The sequence below is a fragment of the Sminthopsis crassicaudata genome, chromosome 2 (genome assembly GCF_048593235.1).
Source record: "Sminthopsis crassicaudata isolate SCR6 chromosome 2, ASM4859323v1, whole genome shotgun sequence".
NCBI lineage: Eukaryota > Metazoa > Chordata > Mammalia > Dasyuromorphia > Dasyuridae > Sminthopsis > Sminthopsis crassicaudata.
In genome coordinates this window covers 356,000,807-356,018,323 of record NC_133618.1, presented here as the reverse complement: position 1 = coordinate 356,018,323, position 17,517 = coordinate 356,000,807, and the positions used below count along the sequence as shown (strand labels likewise).

General features: G+C 33.7%; 1 protein-coding gene across 1 annotated transcript in view; it reads right to left on the bottom strand.

The window, feature by feature from the left end:
- TRPC7 (transient receptor potential cation channel subfamily C member 7) overlaps positions 1–17,517 on the bottom strand; it is a 288,781-nt gene that overhangs the window by 256,673 nt on the left and 14,591 nt on the right. The window contains exon 2 of the mRNA XM_074284798.1: positions 3,505–4,282. Coding sequence (XP_074140899.1) covers positions 3,505–4,282 — 778 coding nt within the window. The remainder of the gene's footprint in view (positions 1–3,504; positions 4,283–17,517) is intronic.

The window sequence follows — 17,517 nt, the reverse complement described above, 5'->3', positions numbered from 1 at the left end:
GTATCCTCAATAACTGACTCATATTCTGGTATATAGTAGGCATTTAATAATTGTCTACCCAATAAATGAACTCAGTAAGATGAAGTAGTGATAAAATAATTTGGACAGCAAAAAATAATCAGTGAATAGAATTCTATTCAATCATTCAAGCCAAGTTTTATTTGTTCATTGTGTCTTCAGTAACAGGTATTTTAGATCAAATGAATGAAATAATTCCTTACTTTTTCACAACATTTTGGTTTAGTCACAGACATGGTGAAATATCTCCAGTTTACATTCACCAAACTTTGTCCTCCTTTGAAACACTGTTCTTACTAATCTGTTAATTAATGCTGCATAGCCACTTCTGTGTTCAAAGTTTTTTGATAAGCATGGATGTGGGGAAGAAAGAAATGAAACTTCCCCATTTTCAAGAATTTTGCTGTCTAGTTAAGTTTTTTCTCTCTAGATAGATTATAAGCTCTTTCAGGTTAGTGAAAGTCTCCTTGCATTTCTTATTGGACCTAATAGTATCTCAATTCTATCATATAGCATATAGAACCGGAAAGGGTCTTGGAGATCAAGTCATTAGAAATTGAGGTTTGAAAAGGAAAGATATTTACTCAAGGTGACATTGCAAATTAATGGCAGAGATAGAAATTGAGCCACTGACTCAGTATAGTGTTCCTTACAAATTTACTATATTGATGATGACCTCCGGACTCATATCTCCAAATGCTTATTGAGCATTAGATAAATGGGTATCTAGCAGGTTTTTTAAGTTCAATTATGTACAAAAACTGAACTCATTATTTTTCTCCTCAAATCCTTCTCTATTCCAAACTTCTCTGTTATTACAAAGAATAACACCATTTTACTAGTCACATAGACTTGGGTACATTCCTTGACTCCTTAACATCTCATTCAACCCATATTCAATCACTGTTCAACTCCTACCATTTCCCATTGTTGAACCGTCATTTGTATATACTTTTTTGTCTCCTCTGACATTGCTACCACCTGATGCAAACTACTTAACTTATGCCTGTAGTATTGTAATAGTCTGTTGATTTATTTCCTTGCCTCCCTACTTCAGTCCACTTTCCACTTAGCTATCAGATTGATCTCCTTAAATCCCAGTGATTCACTAACAACTCCAGAACCAAATATAACTCTTTGGATTGGAATTTAAAATCCTTCATAAGTTTCTCCCTCACTTCCACCTTTCCAATATTCTTACACCTTATTTCTTACTCCTACCACTACAACTCTGTGATCCATTGACAATGTCTTCCCTATTATTCCTCACACAAAACACTCCATCTCCTTATATCCTAGGACTTTCACTTGCTGTCCTCATGCTTGAAACGCTTTTCATTCTTTCTGTCTTTTGGCTTCAGCTTTTGTCTCTCCTTTTGTAAAAAGCCTTTCTAAATCCTCTGTAATCTTAGTTCTTTTCCTCTGAAATTACTTAGAATTGATCTCATATATATCAAGTTTGTACACAGTGATTTGCATATTATTTTGCTTATTAGACTAGGAGATGAGTTCAGGGAATTTTTCCCTTCCTTTTTTTAAATTTAATTTTGCATTTAATCAGTGCCTACTACATAGTAAGTACTTAATAAATTAATATTGACTTGACTTGATTCCATAGCATAGGTCTAAACACACAGTGTTTACTGGATTTTGACTGAATGATTCATGCAGAGTATTAGTCTTTTGAGATTGATTGAATTTGGAAGTCTCACTTGGAGAAATATTTCAAAATTAATTCTGCTGGATATTTCCATTCAATAACATTTTAATGTAGGATGCTCTAGCTACATCCCATATCCCTGAAGCACACCTATTAAGTTTCCACTCAATGGACTATTTTTTCAATCAACAGTTAATAAGGATCAAAAACCACATGGGGAGGGAGGAGGAGGAATTCCTTATACAAAGAGGTGAACATACTGTCTATTCAAAAGTAACCCTTTGATGATTGTTGAATTCTTAAGTAATTTTTGACATACTGAAGAGTAAAATCCAAGAAGATTCAAGAAATATTGGAAAAATCATTAACAGCTGCAAAAGAAACAAGGAGATGAAATTTTTACATGTTTCAGTGAAAACTAGCATGAGTTCAAATGTGGAAATAAAGTTCTTTGGTTCTAATAATCATAATGTATTAAAACTGTAATAGACCTTAAAATGATATAATCACAACATTTTAGAAGAAAGAGTAGTCTTGAAGATCAACTAGTCCAAATTTTATATTTTATAAATGGAGAAACTTAGAATTGAATAGAAGAAATTATTTATACAAGATCACAGGGAAATATGGGACTGAGAATGTTACCAGATCACAGAATCTTAACATCTCAGCAATGGAGTTAACCTTACAGGTGTGTGATATGTGTGACATGTGTGTGTGTGCACATGTACATGTACATGTACATGTTTTATTCCAATAAAATAAATCATCCCAACCAACTTTATTTTCCTATAAAAATTAAGGACTCCATTTAATAATAATAATATTTTCCAAGTTTTCCTATTGACAGTTTCTTCTTTTCTCTCTGTCTAAGTCAAACCGGATGGTCTCCAGAATCTTTTCCTAGACACTCTTTACTGTGGCCTCTCCCTTGATACTGTCATTCACTCAGATTGTGTCACCTATCACCTCTGTATGTATGGGTCCCAAATCCATTTTTCCAGTCTTCATTTGTTTTCTGTGCTTCAGAGCTGCACCTATAGTTACTTTTGCAGGAGTTGTACTAGAACCAGTTCATCTTGTGTTGAGAAAGCTGATTGTTAAATTTTCAGTGTGAGCATCTATACCTCCCAAACTGGCAAATGCAGAAAATACACATGATTTTATTCATTGCCTGGGCTTTAAAAAGTGATGGGGAGGGATAGCTAGGTGGTGCAGTTGATAGAGCACCAGCCCTAAAATCAGGAAGACCTGACTTCAAATCTGGCCTCAGACACTTAATATTTTCCAGCTATGTGATCCTGGGCAAGTCACTTAACCCCAATTGCCTAAGGGAAAAAGTGATAGGAAAAATGTCAATAATGCACATTAAACTTAACGGTATTGTACATTTTTTTCTTTTTCTGCAGAGCTGGTTGTTAAACCATTTGCCAGCATCCCTACCTTCATTAGGATGTCCCTCTCGTATCTCAAACTCAACATGTCATAACCAAGCTTGTTTATTTTTTCTCCATATATATTATTTTAGGAATTTCAAACAAGGTTATGTGCATGAGAAGCAACTCTGTCACATTGTCTCTCTGTCACATAATAGAGAAATATTATTGAATTTATCAGGTTTGATTGAGTCTGTTTCCAATATTTATTGGACTATTTAATATACTTTTTAGGCAAGTAAAAAGAAATAATTTGATCTTCTCTAGCTGTTCAACCACAGTGCCATGTTCAACTGAATGTCTACCCTACAGGTCGCTTTTTTGAATATTGAATACACTTGGAAAAGAACCTTCAGATAAGTGGATAGAAGTGAAAGTTTTTAGGATTACCTTAAATTCAGTCTCAATGTTGGCCAATCTGGCTAACTCATTGCTTAGCTCTAAGGCAGTGAGGACAGGATCTTCACTAGAGAGAGATAAGTAGGCAGCACTGGCTAATCCTTTGTATGCATTCATTCTTGACCTTGAATGGCTAAAGGAGTCTTTTCGATGCTTTTCAGCACATTCATTGCACTTGCAGAAATAGTCATGGGGTCTTTCTATACGGGCCCCTTTAAGGAGGAGGATGTGTACAATTTCATATTCTTGGCAGTGGGCAGCCAGAATGATGGGGGTGATATCATGAGAGAAGCGGGTTCCATCTTCATCATAGGCATAAAAATCATCATCCCGTAACTCCTGTTCCAGGGGACTGAGGGTCAGTCGTTGCTCTTGAGCAAAAGCTGGATGGTTCAGTATTGCCTCAACAATCCTCACATAGCCTTTGCTGATGGCCAACAAGAGTGCATCACCAACTCTGGCCAGGTTTTCCTTTTTTAGCAGCAGTTCTGTGACTTCTAGGTGCTCATTCCCCACTGCTAGTTGCAGGGCATTTTGCCCCATATAATCAACACAGTTGAAATTTAGTGTTTTGGACTCCTCAAGCATCTTCCTGACAACTGGAATATTACCATACTCAGCAGAGTCCAAGAAGCGTTCTTCCTCTATGGTCAGACTTGTACCCTTCTCATTAAACATGTAGGCTGGGCCTCGGATAGCCTGCCTTCTTCCCTTCTCCCGAAGGGTCGTGTGCCTGCGGTGCATGTTTTTAAAGTTGCTGTTTTCCAACCTGTATTAAAATGAGATTGTCAATTAATTACTTTTTCAGTGACTTTAAGTTCCTGAGGAGCAGCAAATACTTTCAAAATGATTGCAATTAAAAAAAAAAGTTTTATGGTATCATTGAGCTTTTATGGTTTGTAATTAGGTTGAATCATATATTTCATTTTGGGATTCATACTGAATTGTTTTCTATTCAATGTGTAAGTGATGTGATAGAATATTTCTCCTTTGGCAAATTTTCCCATTATCCCTTTCACAACCCCTAAAATTTAGGTTTAGTTGAGAATATCATTCAGAGGTGGGACAGAATGAATATACAAAATAGGCCTTACATCATTTTCCTCTTCCTCATTTCCTTTGCTGAATATATGAGTTCTCAAAAAAAATATAGCTGTTTCTCTGCACCCATCTCCCCTCAAAATGTGTGTTATGTATGTTCTCCAAAGCATACTCCCATCTTTATATTAAGTACCTCTTTTTCTGAAGAGCTGAAAATGTTTCTGAAAACTGAATTGCTTGTACATATGGAGGCAATTCCATGCTGTATTTGAATTCAAGTCAGATACTACTTTATATGATCTAAAACTTAATTTCCTTGGCCCCTTAAGGAGGCCAGGGGGAAAGCCTCGTTCAAAAGATTAAGAAAAAAACCTCACTGATTTCTTCTTTCTGAATGGCTAGCCTCTTGTCTCTCTAATCTTTACAAGTTGATAAAAGACAGTTGCAAGACTTAAACATCACCAAGGACTAGAAACTTTTTCTGCCACAGCATCTTAAACTTTGATCAATCAATAAACATTTATTAAGTGGCTACTACATTCCAAGCACTGTGCTAAAAATTAAGTGCTAAGCTTCTCTAAAACAAGAATTATGCACAAGATATAAATAAATTTCAGCTCTCTCAATGTTCCAAGAAGCCAAAAACCTCAAGGAGGTAACCACCTGGACATAGAGAACACTAATTCCTTAAAGTGCCTGCACAATGTTTCTCTCCCACTCAACCACCACCTTGGTGGTAGGATTCAACAAACACATTCATAGATTTCTAGTAGAAATTATAGAGTGCTACTTTACTTTTCTGTGAAAAGACAAAAGGCAGAAGTTTGCTTTTCCTATGATGTTAGTGTGGCATTTTTCTGAACTTAGCAAGAGTAAGAGAGGAAAGTAGGAAAAGAGACATGTGTATGTATGTGTGTGTGTGTGTGTGTGTGTGTGTGTGTGTGTGTGTGTGTGTATGTGTATCAGAAAGAGAGAGGGAGAAAGAGGGAGGAAGGAAGGGAGGGAAGGAGGGAGGAAGGGGTCTACCAGGTGTGATATAAAAGGGCCCTGAATATAACATAGCAAAAAATAATGCAGGAAAATGTCCATAATTTTTAAATGAAGTGCCAATAGAAAGAATCGAGAGATCGTCTCCAGAAAAAAAATAAAACCAAAGTAAAACAAGAATTATACTGCAAATTGTATTACACATAATAGTTAAATTTAATAATCTCAGTAGCAAATAAGAAATTTTGCAAGTGTGCAGAAGAAAACAATTCAATTACAAAAAAGCATTATACCCATGAACAACACACTTTTTTTTTTCATCAAGCAAAAAACATAGTAAGAAATGGAATGTCTTCTCCAGATCAAAGAAATTTAAGATACTTTAAAAGATGATCTACCCTGCAAATCTGAGTCTAGTCATCAATGAAAAAATAAATGAACATTCAATTTAAAAAAGACATTTGAAGAATTCCTAAAAAGAAAGCTAGACCTGAACAGATTATTTGTTTTGGAAATATATGAACAAAAGAAATTCAGGAAAGGTAAATACATACAGGAACTGGGAAAGGGGCAGAAATAAAATAAATTAGTTCTCTCCCCTTCAAAGGAGGAAAAAAAAACTTAGAAAGACATCATTGCAGTTAACACCACCAAAAACTATCAATTTCTTTTGAAAAGGACACAAGGAGAAGTGAATAGAACCAAGAGAATATTATACACAATAACAATAGGATTATTGCTGATCAACTATGATGGACTTGGCTCTTCTCAGCAATATGATGATTCAAGGGAATTCCAATGTATTTGGGATTGAAAATGTGATCTGCATCCAAAGAGAACTATAGGGACGGGAATATGGATTGAAGCATAGTTTTTTTCACTTTTTGTTTGTTTGTTTTCTTTCTTATGGTTTTCCCCCATTTGGTCTGATTTTTCTTGCACAACATGATAAATATGGAAATATATTTAAAAGAACTGCACATACTTAACCTATATCAGATTATTTTCTGTCTTAGAGAAAGGGGAGATAAAGGAGGGAGGAAGAAAAATTTGTAACACAAAGTCTTACAAAAATGTTGAAAACTCTACTTATATGTATTTGGAAAATAAGACACTATTGAAGATTAAAAAAAAGAAAAGTACACAAGGAAACTGCAATGAAATTGGGAAAAATAGAAGGGAAAATAATTCTGAAACACCATGGATTAAAACTTACAATAATCTATTTACAGATGAATGTTTACTTGTGAAACTGTACAACAGAACAGAAGGGGAAGTGGGATAGAAAAAAGATAAATTGAGATTATTTGATGACCCTAATGTAAGTCAAATATTAACAATAAAAAAACCCAACAATATATCTCAGGAAGAAGAAGGCCTATGGGAGAAAAGATGAGGTGGAAAAGGGGAGAATTGAAATAAGAAAAATAAATGGAAAATCTGTTTATGTAATGAAAGGGGAAACTCTTTGAAGAATGCTCTCATGGAAGGAGAAAGGTATTTTATAATAGGAAATTGTAATCTAGTACAATCTGCAGGGTTTTGGTGCTTAGATAGACCTCTGAGAACATTCTGCTCCTTCATGAAAATATCCTGCTTCAAGAAAGGAGAAAATCAGGGATCCTGAAAAAATCTCAGAAGTCAGGGAAGGCTGGGACTGAGAGAAAGGATTTCATGGAAAATGAAGGGAAAATTGTCATGGGGATGACATAGAAGTAGTAACAGACTGGGTTCTATTCTTTCTATTTCCTATAGGAATTGATATTTCTGTCAGTGAAGTTCAATAGAAAAAAAAAAGACTCGGAAACAAAGTCTACAAGGCATTAGCATAGAACATGTATAAAAGAAAGAACTCAAAATAAGTTATTAAGTATCTATAAATCTATGAAGAATACTGAAACTATAAAAAGGACTAAAGAAATATAAGGGTCATGAATTAAAGAACAGATAGAAATAGAAGGAAAATAATGAAGAGAATGAGAAAAATGCTTTTAGAAAAAGGGCTAAAAACTAACAAGTAAATCAAGTTGAAAGAGAGGAAGGAGAGACTTGCTTTGATTACTTAACTAAGAAATAAAAAGAGAAAGAAATAGATAATAAGATGAAGAAATAAAGAAAAAGGAATCAATAAATTAAGCTAAGCAAAACTCTGAAACTGTGGAATGGATGACAAATAGGAAGGATAAGAGATCTAGTGGGAATGGAATTGCCTTAAAATGAGCCTATTTATGATTATGACAAAATATTATTGATAAATAGAATGATTTTTTTGAGAGGAAGAAGGAGAGAAGGAGGAAGATGACTGGGGAAATTTTTGGTGAAGTTTTTTTTTTTTTAAAAAGGACATCAATAAAAAATCATTTAAAAAAAACAACAATAGAAAAACACAGAAACCTAAATTCATATAAAAGCTGTGTAACTAATTCATTGGGTGACTTTTATTTCCCTTTTCTAGGACTAAGTTTTCTCATCTATTAAAAGTTGAAGTTCCATTATATTATTTCCAAGTTTCATTATATTTCCTTTATTCTGAGGTAACATAGTGGTCCAATATCTAGAGCCCAGAACCTGGAGTCAGGAATATTAGAGTTCAAATCTGACTTCAGATATTTAATATGTGTGGCCTTGGAATTTAACTTAACTTAAAAAACCTCAACTTCTGTCTTTCTCAGTTTTCTTATCTGTTAAGTGGGGGAAATAGTAGCACCCATTAGTAGTATTCAGGGTTACTGAATCAAATGTTAACATATTTGATTAATACAGTTGTTGATATAAATACAATTGATTAATATAATAATTAATGCAAATATTATTTTCTGAAGTACCTAACATAGTGCTTAACTATGCACTTAGTGCTTAACTATAACACATAGTTATATGCTTATAATTTCCCCCCAAATTTTTGACATTTCTACCTATCAACCACATTTTCATTATTCAGTATAACATTAGTGAACAGATATTAAGAATCTTTGACCAAGCCCTAAATACTAAGAATATATTTTAGTTGTTTTTATATATTTTAAAACCAAAAATAATAGAATTTCAGAGTTGAAAAACCTTCAATGCACATCTACTCTGGTTCATGTTCAAATATGATGCCTTTCTACAGCATATCTAGCAAGTGGTCCTAATCTTTCCCTGTGGTCACCTTTTCTTCAGTTCTAATTATCAAGAAGGTTTTCATTTCTTTGAGCCTATTTGTCTCTTTGTAAATTCTGCCAGTTCCTCCTAATTCTTCCTTCTGAGATCAAACACAACAAGAATAATTCTTCTTCTATATTACAATTCTTCAAATACCTTATTGTCATAATTGTTTTCTTCAGTATAAATTCTGTTTCTTCAACTCATAATTCTTCCAATCATCATCATGGCAAGAAATAAAAGTCTCTTTGTAATCACGGCCACTTTTTCATGACAACCCTCAGGTTATCAATGTCCTTCAACATATAATATTTAGATTTCAACATAATACTCTGCACACATCTTGACCTCAACAGAGTATATTCATACTATTCTCCTCCATGATCCTAAAACAATTCTCTTTTTCTTTTTTGACTGCTACATCAAACTGTTTGATTAAATGATTTTTAAAAAATTGAATAACTAATAAGTGTGTTTGCAAGTGTAAAATGCATTTGAATTTTTTACTTCAATCTCATGAACCAAAAAGAAAAAAAGAAATCATTGAAAGCATCTAGTATCTGTTCTTACCCCATCTTCCACATCCCCACTCTGTAGAAATTAGAACTATGTTGTTTTTGACTTTCTATATTTTAATTAATCTTTACTTTTGACTCATAATTTCATTTTGACTTCTGCAAGCAATGATATAAGTTGCAAAATCTCATATCTAAGTCTCTGTTGTCTCTTGTTCTTTCTTATTATTCCACTAAATTCTACAAATTTCATTCATGTGTTTTAAAACTCATGTATAAAAAAGTTGGCCTATACATAAACACTCTGTTGAGTCATTCATTCAGATAAGAGACAAAGGGGAGGGCAATTCAACATTTTCCTCACTAAGAAATGATTCTAAGGTCATATCCTTTACCAAGGTAAAATAAAGATGTTCCATATTAGGGACATAACTTTATTTTAAATTCTTCTTTTCTCTGGAAATCTCCTGTCACATCTTAGAGGTAGGAGACAAAAGCTTCAATCCCTTGTTCTCAGCTATGTTATTGTAGACAAGTTATAGGGAACTTAGAGCTATCTGCTCCAACCTTTTCATTTTAAAGAACAAGAAACTGAGACTCAGAAAGTTGTGACTTGCCCTGAATCACATAGGTATTAAGTGGGAGGAATAGTATTCAAATGTAGGTACCATTCCTCCAAGTTAATCATCTCATTTTCTTCTACTGTGCCATGTTGCCTTTCTGAGTTTAATTTCATTGTCTAAAATAGAAATCATTATATTGAATTATTTATCTTTTATGGTCATTGTAAGGAAAGTACTTTATCAGCTTTAAAATATAAATTCAATTGTTGTAGAAAGCTCAAGGTCAGAGTCTCATCTTCTGATTCTGATTAATTCACTCTACTTTGGGAGGAAAAACTCTTTTACTGCTCAGTATAGTAATTTTTTTTTAATTTGGAAAGATCAAAAGGAAGGTATAAGAAGTAAAATGAGAAGTTGTGAAATTCTTTGAGAAGAAAGTAATCTATTGCATTCTGGAGACAAGTAGCAATTATGTTTCCCGAATATGAAGCCCAAAGAAAGGGGGTTGTTTATCAGCACATATTCCTTCAAAAGCATCATTTATCTGATAAATGTGGGACTGAACACAATCCATAGCTTCAGAATTCATTCATTTATTCACAAAACATTTATTAGTTACCTACAAGGTCCCAGACACTAGTGATACAAAAAGAGAAAAAATATTAGCCTTGTCCTTAAGGAGCTTCCAAGTCTAATGGGGAAATCTTACAAAGAGTTAACAATCTCTTAAATGCTTAATCTGACATGGTTCTTTTCTCAATTTTTATCCTTTTTGACAGATCCAGAGAGTACTATTAACTGTTTCTTTACTTCTCTATTCTGGTGCTACCTTCTAAAGAAAACTTTTTCTGGTCTCTTTAGTTGCTAATGCATTCTCTCTTTCTCCTCATGATACTAAGTACTAACTTATCATAATAAGTATTGCATCATCTTAATAATTTGTAAGCTCCTTGAGAGCAGTAACTGGTTTTCAACTTGTTTTTAAATCTTTAGGGCCCACTACAGTGTCTTGTACTTAGTTCTAGATGCTTAAGTTTTTGAAAGAAAAAAAAGCTCTATGATACAGGACAGTGGAACAAAAGAGTGTATTGACATAGATTATTCTAAGCTTTTCAAATTGAAAACAGGTGAATATATTACTAAGTTGAGCAGTTATCTAATGATTTTTTTTCATTTTCAGAAGATCTAGAAATCAGACAAACAAATAAAAAAATAATTTTTTATTAACTATGTCTGAAATAGTCTGCTGAATGATAGGTTCTTCATCTATAAAACTAAGTTGGAGAAGGAAATGATAGACCACTTCAATATCTTTGCCAAGAAAAACCCCAACATGGGGTTATGAAAAGTCAGACATGACTGAAACTACTTGAACAATAATAGCAAAAGGATATATAAAGAACTGATAGAAAGCAATCTCATAGGAAAAGGTATTATCAGGTAGAGGTTAAGTCTTGAAAGAAGTCAGGGAAACTAAGAGGAATACGTGATGAGGGAGAGTGTTTAAGGCATGTGGTAACCTAATAAAAGGTCAATGAAATGGAAGATAGTGTCATTCCTAAGGAATGCCAAGTTCCTCATTGTATAAGGCCATTGTACCTGGATTGTAAAGTATGTGGAATGAAGAGTTCATTGATAACTTTGGAAAATTAGAGTATTGATATTGGAGGGCAGATTAGAGAGAATTTAGAAAAGACTGAAAGAAGAGAAAGCTGAGGCACCAAGTATAGATTGCTTTCTCAAGAAATTTAGCCATGAAAGGGATAAGAGATATAGAATTATAACTAACTGGGATAGTATTAATAAGGTTGTTTTTTAGGGGGAAGTGGGAGGGCATGTGAGAACATTGGTTGTGCTTGTGACCAGCAGGGAAAGGAGAGGGATATATATATATATATATATATATATATATATATATATATATATATATACATATATGTCTTTGTATGTCCATAGATACACACATATATAGAAACACACACACAGAAAGAGAGAGAGAGAGAGAGAGAGAGAGAGAGAGAGAGAGAGAGAGAGAGAGAGAGAGAGAGAGAGAAAGAGACAGAAAGAAAGAGACAGAAAGATAGTAGTGACAATGTATAGAAAAAGAAGGGAGGAGTGGGTTCAAGGGCGCATGTAGAATACTTGATCTTGGCAAGGAGAAGAGCTAACTTCTTTGGATGGAGGAATAAAAGAAAATATAATGTGTATGGGAGATCTGGATGATTTGAGATGAGGAGAGTTCATTTCATATTTTTTTTCCTGTGAAATATGAGTTGAGGTTCTTAGGTAAGAAGGTGATGAATTCCTTGAGAAATGATAAAGTATGGAATTATTTCTGCAGATAGAGTTAGGAAATCACTTAAGAATGACTAAAAGATTATCTTTCTGTGATGAGACCCCAACTAAAATTAGAAAACAAATTTATCATTGACATAATCACATTTCTATTCAGTAACATCATCTTGGGAGAAACACAGGATTGGGCTTTGGCCAACCATAAAGGAAGGGATTCTAAAATAGAGGATAGTTTATTACAACCATTATAGGGAATAGAGAAAAGAGAGGGTATAATGGACCTAGGAGAGAATTAATAAGTGAAGTGAATGGAGGTCATGATGAAGATTAAGATCTGGTCATAAGGCATTGATAAATATAGAATGAAAAAAATGATCAGATGAGGGAATTTTGATATTCATGAACACTGAAGTGGAATAAACATTTTTGAGTGTTGTAAAATCAAAGTCATTTCTTTATTCATTTCTTTATTTATTTATTTTTCTGGAGGCTGGGGTTAAGTGACTTGCCCAGGGTCACACAGCTAGGAAGTGTTAAGTGTCTGAGACTAGATTTGAACTCAGGTCCTCCTGAATTCAAGGCTGGTGCTCTATCCACTGCACCATCTAGCTGCCCCAAAAGTTATTTATATTGAGTTATTTTTTTGGCTTAAGTAGTTGGCAACTTATTTCTATCAGACATAGACATGTAGACTGGAAATAATCTGAAACTTATGTTGTGTCAGGAAAACAAAGTTATTAGATACAGAGCATCTCAGCACCTTCTTCATATGCTCCTGCCATGTCTGATGGATTGATTGGATTATATGGTCTCTGTTTTAAATCTAATTGGGGAGATCAGAAGGCAAAATGGTTTCTCTTTATAATGTAATTAGCCTTGATTGCACCTATTTTAATATTTTGAATTTAAATGATTTTGTTTGCATATGTTATTGAGATAATGAGTGATCAGATTCATCAAACATCTTTATTAAAATAGTGTGCTTTTTCATCATCGAGACATGCATACATTGACATTTCATGCCATTGAAAAGAAATTTTATAGGAGATGCAAAACTGTATGTTTAGAGAAAAACTGATTATTAAGCTCTTGATCCTTCAGTTGCTATTTTTATCTCACTGCCTTCACAGATACAAGATGCAGTTTGAATGGGGGTCAGACTTCAGTGATCCATGAAAAGTGAATTCCGTATTAAAACCAACTGCTTACAAAACAATCACAGAATACTTTCTAGAGAGTCATTTAAATCACTTTCAAAGACAGAACTAATATAGTAAAATTCTTTCATCTGAAATCCTAAATCAAATCTTAAACCTCTCTTTGAGTGTCTTTCAATTTGATTACACCACTATCTGGAACAGTTACTATATAATGCATTAAAAAATACATTGATAGATATACAGAAGGAAAAAAAAAAAACTACTTCAGAGGAAAGATAATTTCCCCTTTGGATACAATACTGAATTAGGTGCTGAATTAGGATTTACAACTTTTGGTTTCAAGTCCTAATCATCAGCCACAGGATAGATGACCTTCAGCAAATAACTTTATTTCTCTGAGCCTTTGTTTCTTAATTTGTGCAAAATCAGGACAATGAATTCTACACTGTTTTTCTTAAAAGAGATAGTGAATTTCAAAGAGACTTTGAAAACTCTAAAACACATGCAGGTAGTTTATGTGTAGATCATTCCATGTTATAATCTAGAATTATATAGTCATCTATTTTTTCTCAAATTAGAAAATGTTTTTTAACCACCATAATATAACAGCCAACAGAAAGGTAGTACTTAAAATGTTTCTTTTCATTCTCAATCTCAAATAACTTTTTCTTGACTTGAAATTATTTGGCTATATTTAATTTTTTCAAGATGAATACATTAAAGAAGATTAAATGAGTGAAGTTCAATGTCTTGCTCTATCCATATTTTAAAATGCAATGAACTGCATTATTATTTCTTCATTATTACCATTTGCTTATACTATCATATTTTCTTATCTAATCAGACACAATATAGAATGGCTCTCTTCTGGGTAATATATTAACACTTCTGAATCCCAAGAACAACTTGTAGAAATTACTAGCCTATTTTACTATCACTAGGGTTAATGGCTATAGGGAATTAATTCAGCTTCAGAGTCAACTTATTTTCCAAGAAGGAATTTATTCAAACTTAATTTTGTTATGATAAACATGGCTCATTTCGATGAATATAACTGTCAGCCATATTCATGCAAGTTTTCTGGTTTTATGGCATTACTTTTTAATAATATATATGATTTTTGCATGAAATCATTGACTATGCCTTTTATACTATTGCATAAAGATCCAAACATATTGTTCCTTACAGGAGACAAACTTTTCAATAAGAAGCCAATAATCAATTAGGATTACTTTTTATGTGATTAAAGGAAATTTCACAATATAATTCACTCAGTGGGTTTTATATAATGCTATTAGTATTGTCTAATTCTGTTGCAACAGGTAACTTTTCTCTCTACCAGCTTACATTGATCCAGAGTATATAGTGTTGCTAAATGCTATTGCATGATCCTATCAGTGATACTTTTCCTCCAGAGAAGTGAATATTTTAAAGAGCATATTTTCTTCCTCATAAGGCTTCTTTCTCAATTCTTATTCACCTATAATGTGCCTTACTGGTGGGACAAACGTGAGACTATTCTGCAAAATTCATATCTGATTTTCTTGCTATATCAAATGCATTGGCATGAACCTGGAATACCAGTAGTGGACCTGTTTCTTACTGTGACTATGCTTGATTAACCACCAAAGCTGGAAGAACCACCACTTTATTTCAAGGGTTCATTTTAAACATTCATATCCCTTTGTAAGCTTTCAAAAACATTGTGGCTTTAACTGAACACTATTCCAGAATAAAGTTAAAAGTGAGTTTCTATTACCAGGAATGGAGAGATGGCTGCCTACACAGGAAACAATATTGAAAAATTGAAAACTGTGATATTTACCTGTGTAGAATATCACCCTATTAGACACCCCTAAACTAAACTACAATATGGATATTACAATTCTCCTACTTGAGGCTGTACATATTTCTTGCCTATAACTTTTTCTTGGACCTTTCAACTTTCAAAAAAGAGGTTTCTAAAATAATTGTGATTTTGGAAAGATAATAAGGATATAGAGGTGATGGTATATTACTAAGTAACCAAAACAATATCATTGTAAAAAAGTCACCACAGAAGAAATATGAATGCTGTTATGACTGTTTCTGTTTTTAACAGATATTCATTCATAAATATGATTAGTATGCTCAGCTCAGCTTAGCCAGCCTAGTTCACTGTTCTGAAGAGGAAAAAAAAAAAAAAAAACGCCTCCAGCAGGTGGCATTCAGAGCCTGAGGCATTCAAATAATTTCAATTATTTTAATTTCCTTTAAATCTCCCCTACCCACCCACCCCTAACTGTTTAAGCAGGCTAAATATACAGTAATTGGTAGTAGTATTCAGGTTGTATCTAATTCAGAAAACACTACTTGAAAATTCCAAACCTTAACAGGAAAATTTCATATCTAAACTTCCAAGCCCCAAAACAAGGCTCTCCCCTCACTTATTAATAGTGTTGTTTTGTACTGGAAAGCAAGTCACAGAGCAGACCATTTCAAAACGAAGGGAAAGCTTGTCCTTTTCTTTCTTGTACCTGTAGTCATTCTTTGTAGTTTTTTAATATCTGCCCCTCTTTACCTTTTATTCTTACTTTAAAAAATAAAGACCCTTAAGTGAGATGGTAGAAGGATGAAACATAAATACACTCTTTCGTAGGTATATAACTATGCAAATGTAGCAAGACACAGGGATCTCACTATTTGTGTATCCTTATATGACTTAATAAACTAAAGCAGTTTTAACATGTAGTTTTTTTAAAGGTCTTCTCCCCAAAGTAATAATCCTATTTCTTTTTTATTGTAGCTTTTTATTTACAAGATATATGCATGGATAATTACTAATAATCCTATTTCAAGAAGGATTTTTGTTACCTGATTTACCTCTTAAAAGTCTCTCAATTTAAACAAATAAATCAATAGTTCCCCCCTCCCCCGCAATATAAATTAAACAGAGTCACCAAATCTTACACTGATGCTCACGGATTCGGAGTATATAGTTTCTTCTATAGATTGGTGGAACTCGGGTCTGAGCAGAGGAAATCAGGCTTCCCATGGGTGGTAACCATTGAAATGCCGCTGTCCGTGGTTCTGAATTAGGGTTTCCCAGCCGACTAGAAAGCGAGTTGGGCTCTCCTTTGTCCTGGGAATGTAATGTTTCCGCCTTGTGAGACAGACCCAGGTTGTGGTCTTCTTTTTCTTTTTCTTTCCCCCCCCCTAATCTAGGGAAAATTTCCCAAGAAACATGACGAAGTGACTCTCTGGAGGAAGAATCTTGCGTGAGACTGGCATGTGATGTGGTGATAGGTTGTGTATCTTCTCCACAGTCGGCTGCATTGAAAAGGAATGACTCTCTTACCACGGTAATCCCCACAGGAATCCCCTCCCCCCAAACTCACAGTTATGTAAGGCAGAAAAGAATATTTATCAATTTTTAGCAAAAGAAACAGAAGATAAACTGTGTTCCTACTAGTTGGGATTTTTTTTTTTTTCTTGATGTTGGTGGTGGTTGTGATGGTGTTTTTGTTTTTGAAGCTGGGAGTTGAGAAAAGAAAAGAAAAGGTAGGTTAAAAAAATAACGCCCCACAAAATGTCTTAAAATCACTGTTACATCTTGTGTCTTATAATTGACCTACTTTCAAATTTGTCCTGATTTCATTTTGATTTTTCTTCATCATTTTCTATTTCATTGGTTAGTGGGATCAATGAAGATAAAGAAAAAAAGATGGTTGTCTTTTAAAATCAAGATAACTTTCTATTTGTAACAATTTTTTTGTTAACTAAAATCCTTCTTAAAAGTATTCCTTCCATTTTTTATCAGTTCTTGCCCCACTGCTATCTTAGGATACTAGAACACTTTTTTGTCCTTAATGTGAGGGGATAATTTCATATAAAACCTTCACTTTATATGAAGCAACTCTCTGGGGTTCTATGAAAATAAATTGAGTTATTATTTATTATTTGAATTCTATTCACTAATGAATAATTGGCACACCTTCAAGACAGCATCTGTGTATGAATGTACTCTCTGATGAAAGAACATGACCAAGGAGTATCTTGCATATTGACTTTTGGGGTTATATGTGAGATGCTAGCTATCATTGATCTCACTGGCTAGTTAATATATAGCTAGATATTTCTCTGAAGTTTAAAAAAAGGCAGCATAGTTCTCTAGTGAAGAAAGCCTCACTGTGAGAAAATGACAACACACACCCATGCCCACCCATACCCACACCCAACCCCCCCCTTACACACACACACACACACACACACACACACACACACACACACACAATTCTTTTCAGTATACACCAAGGCTTT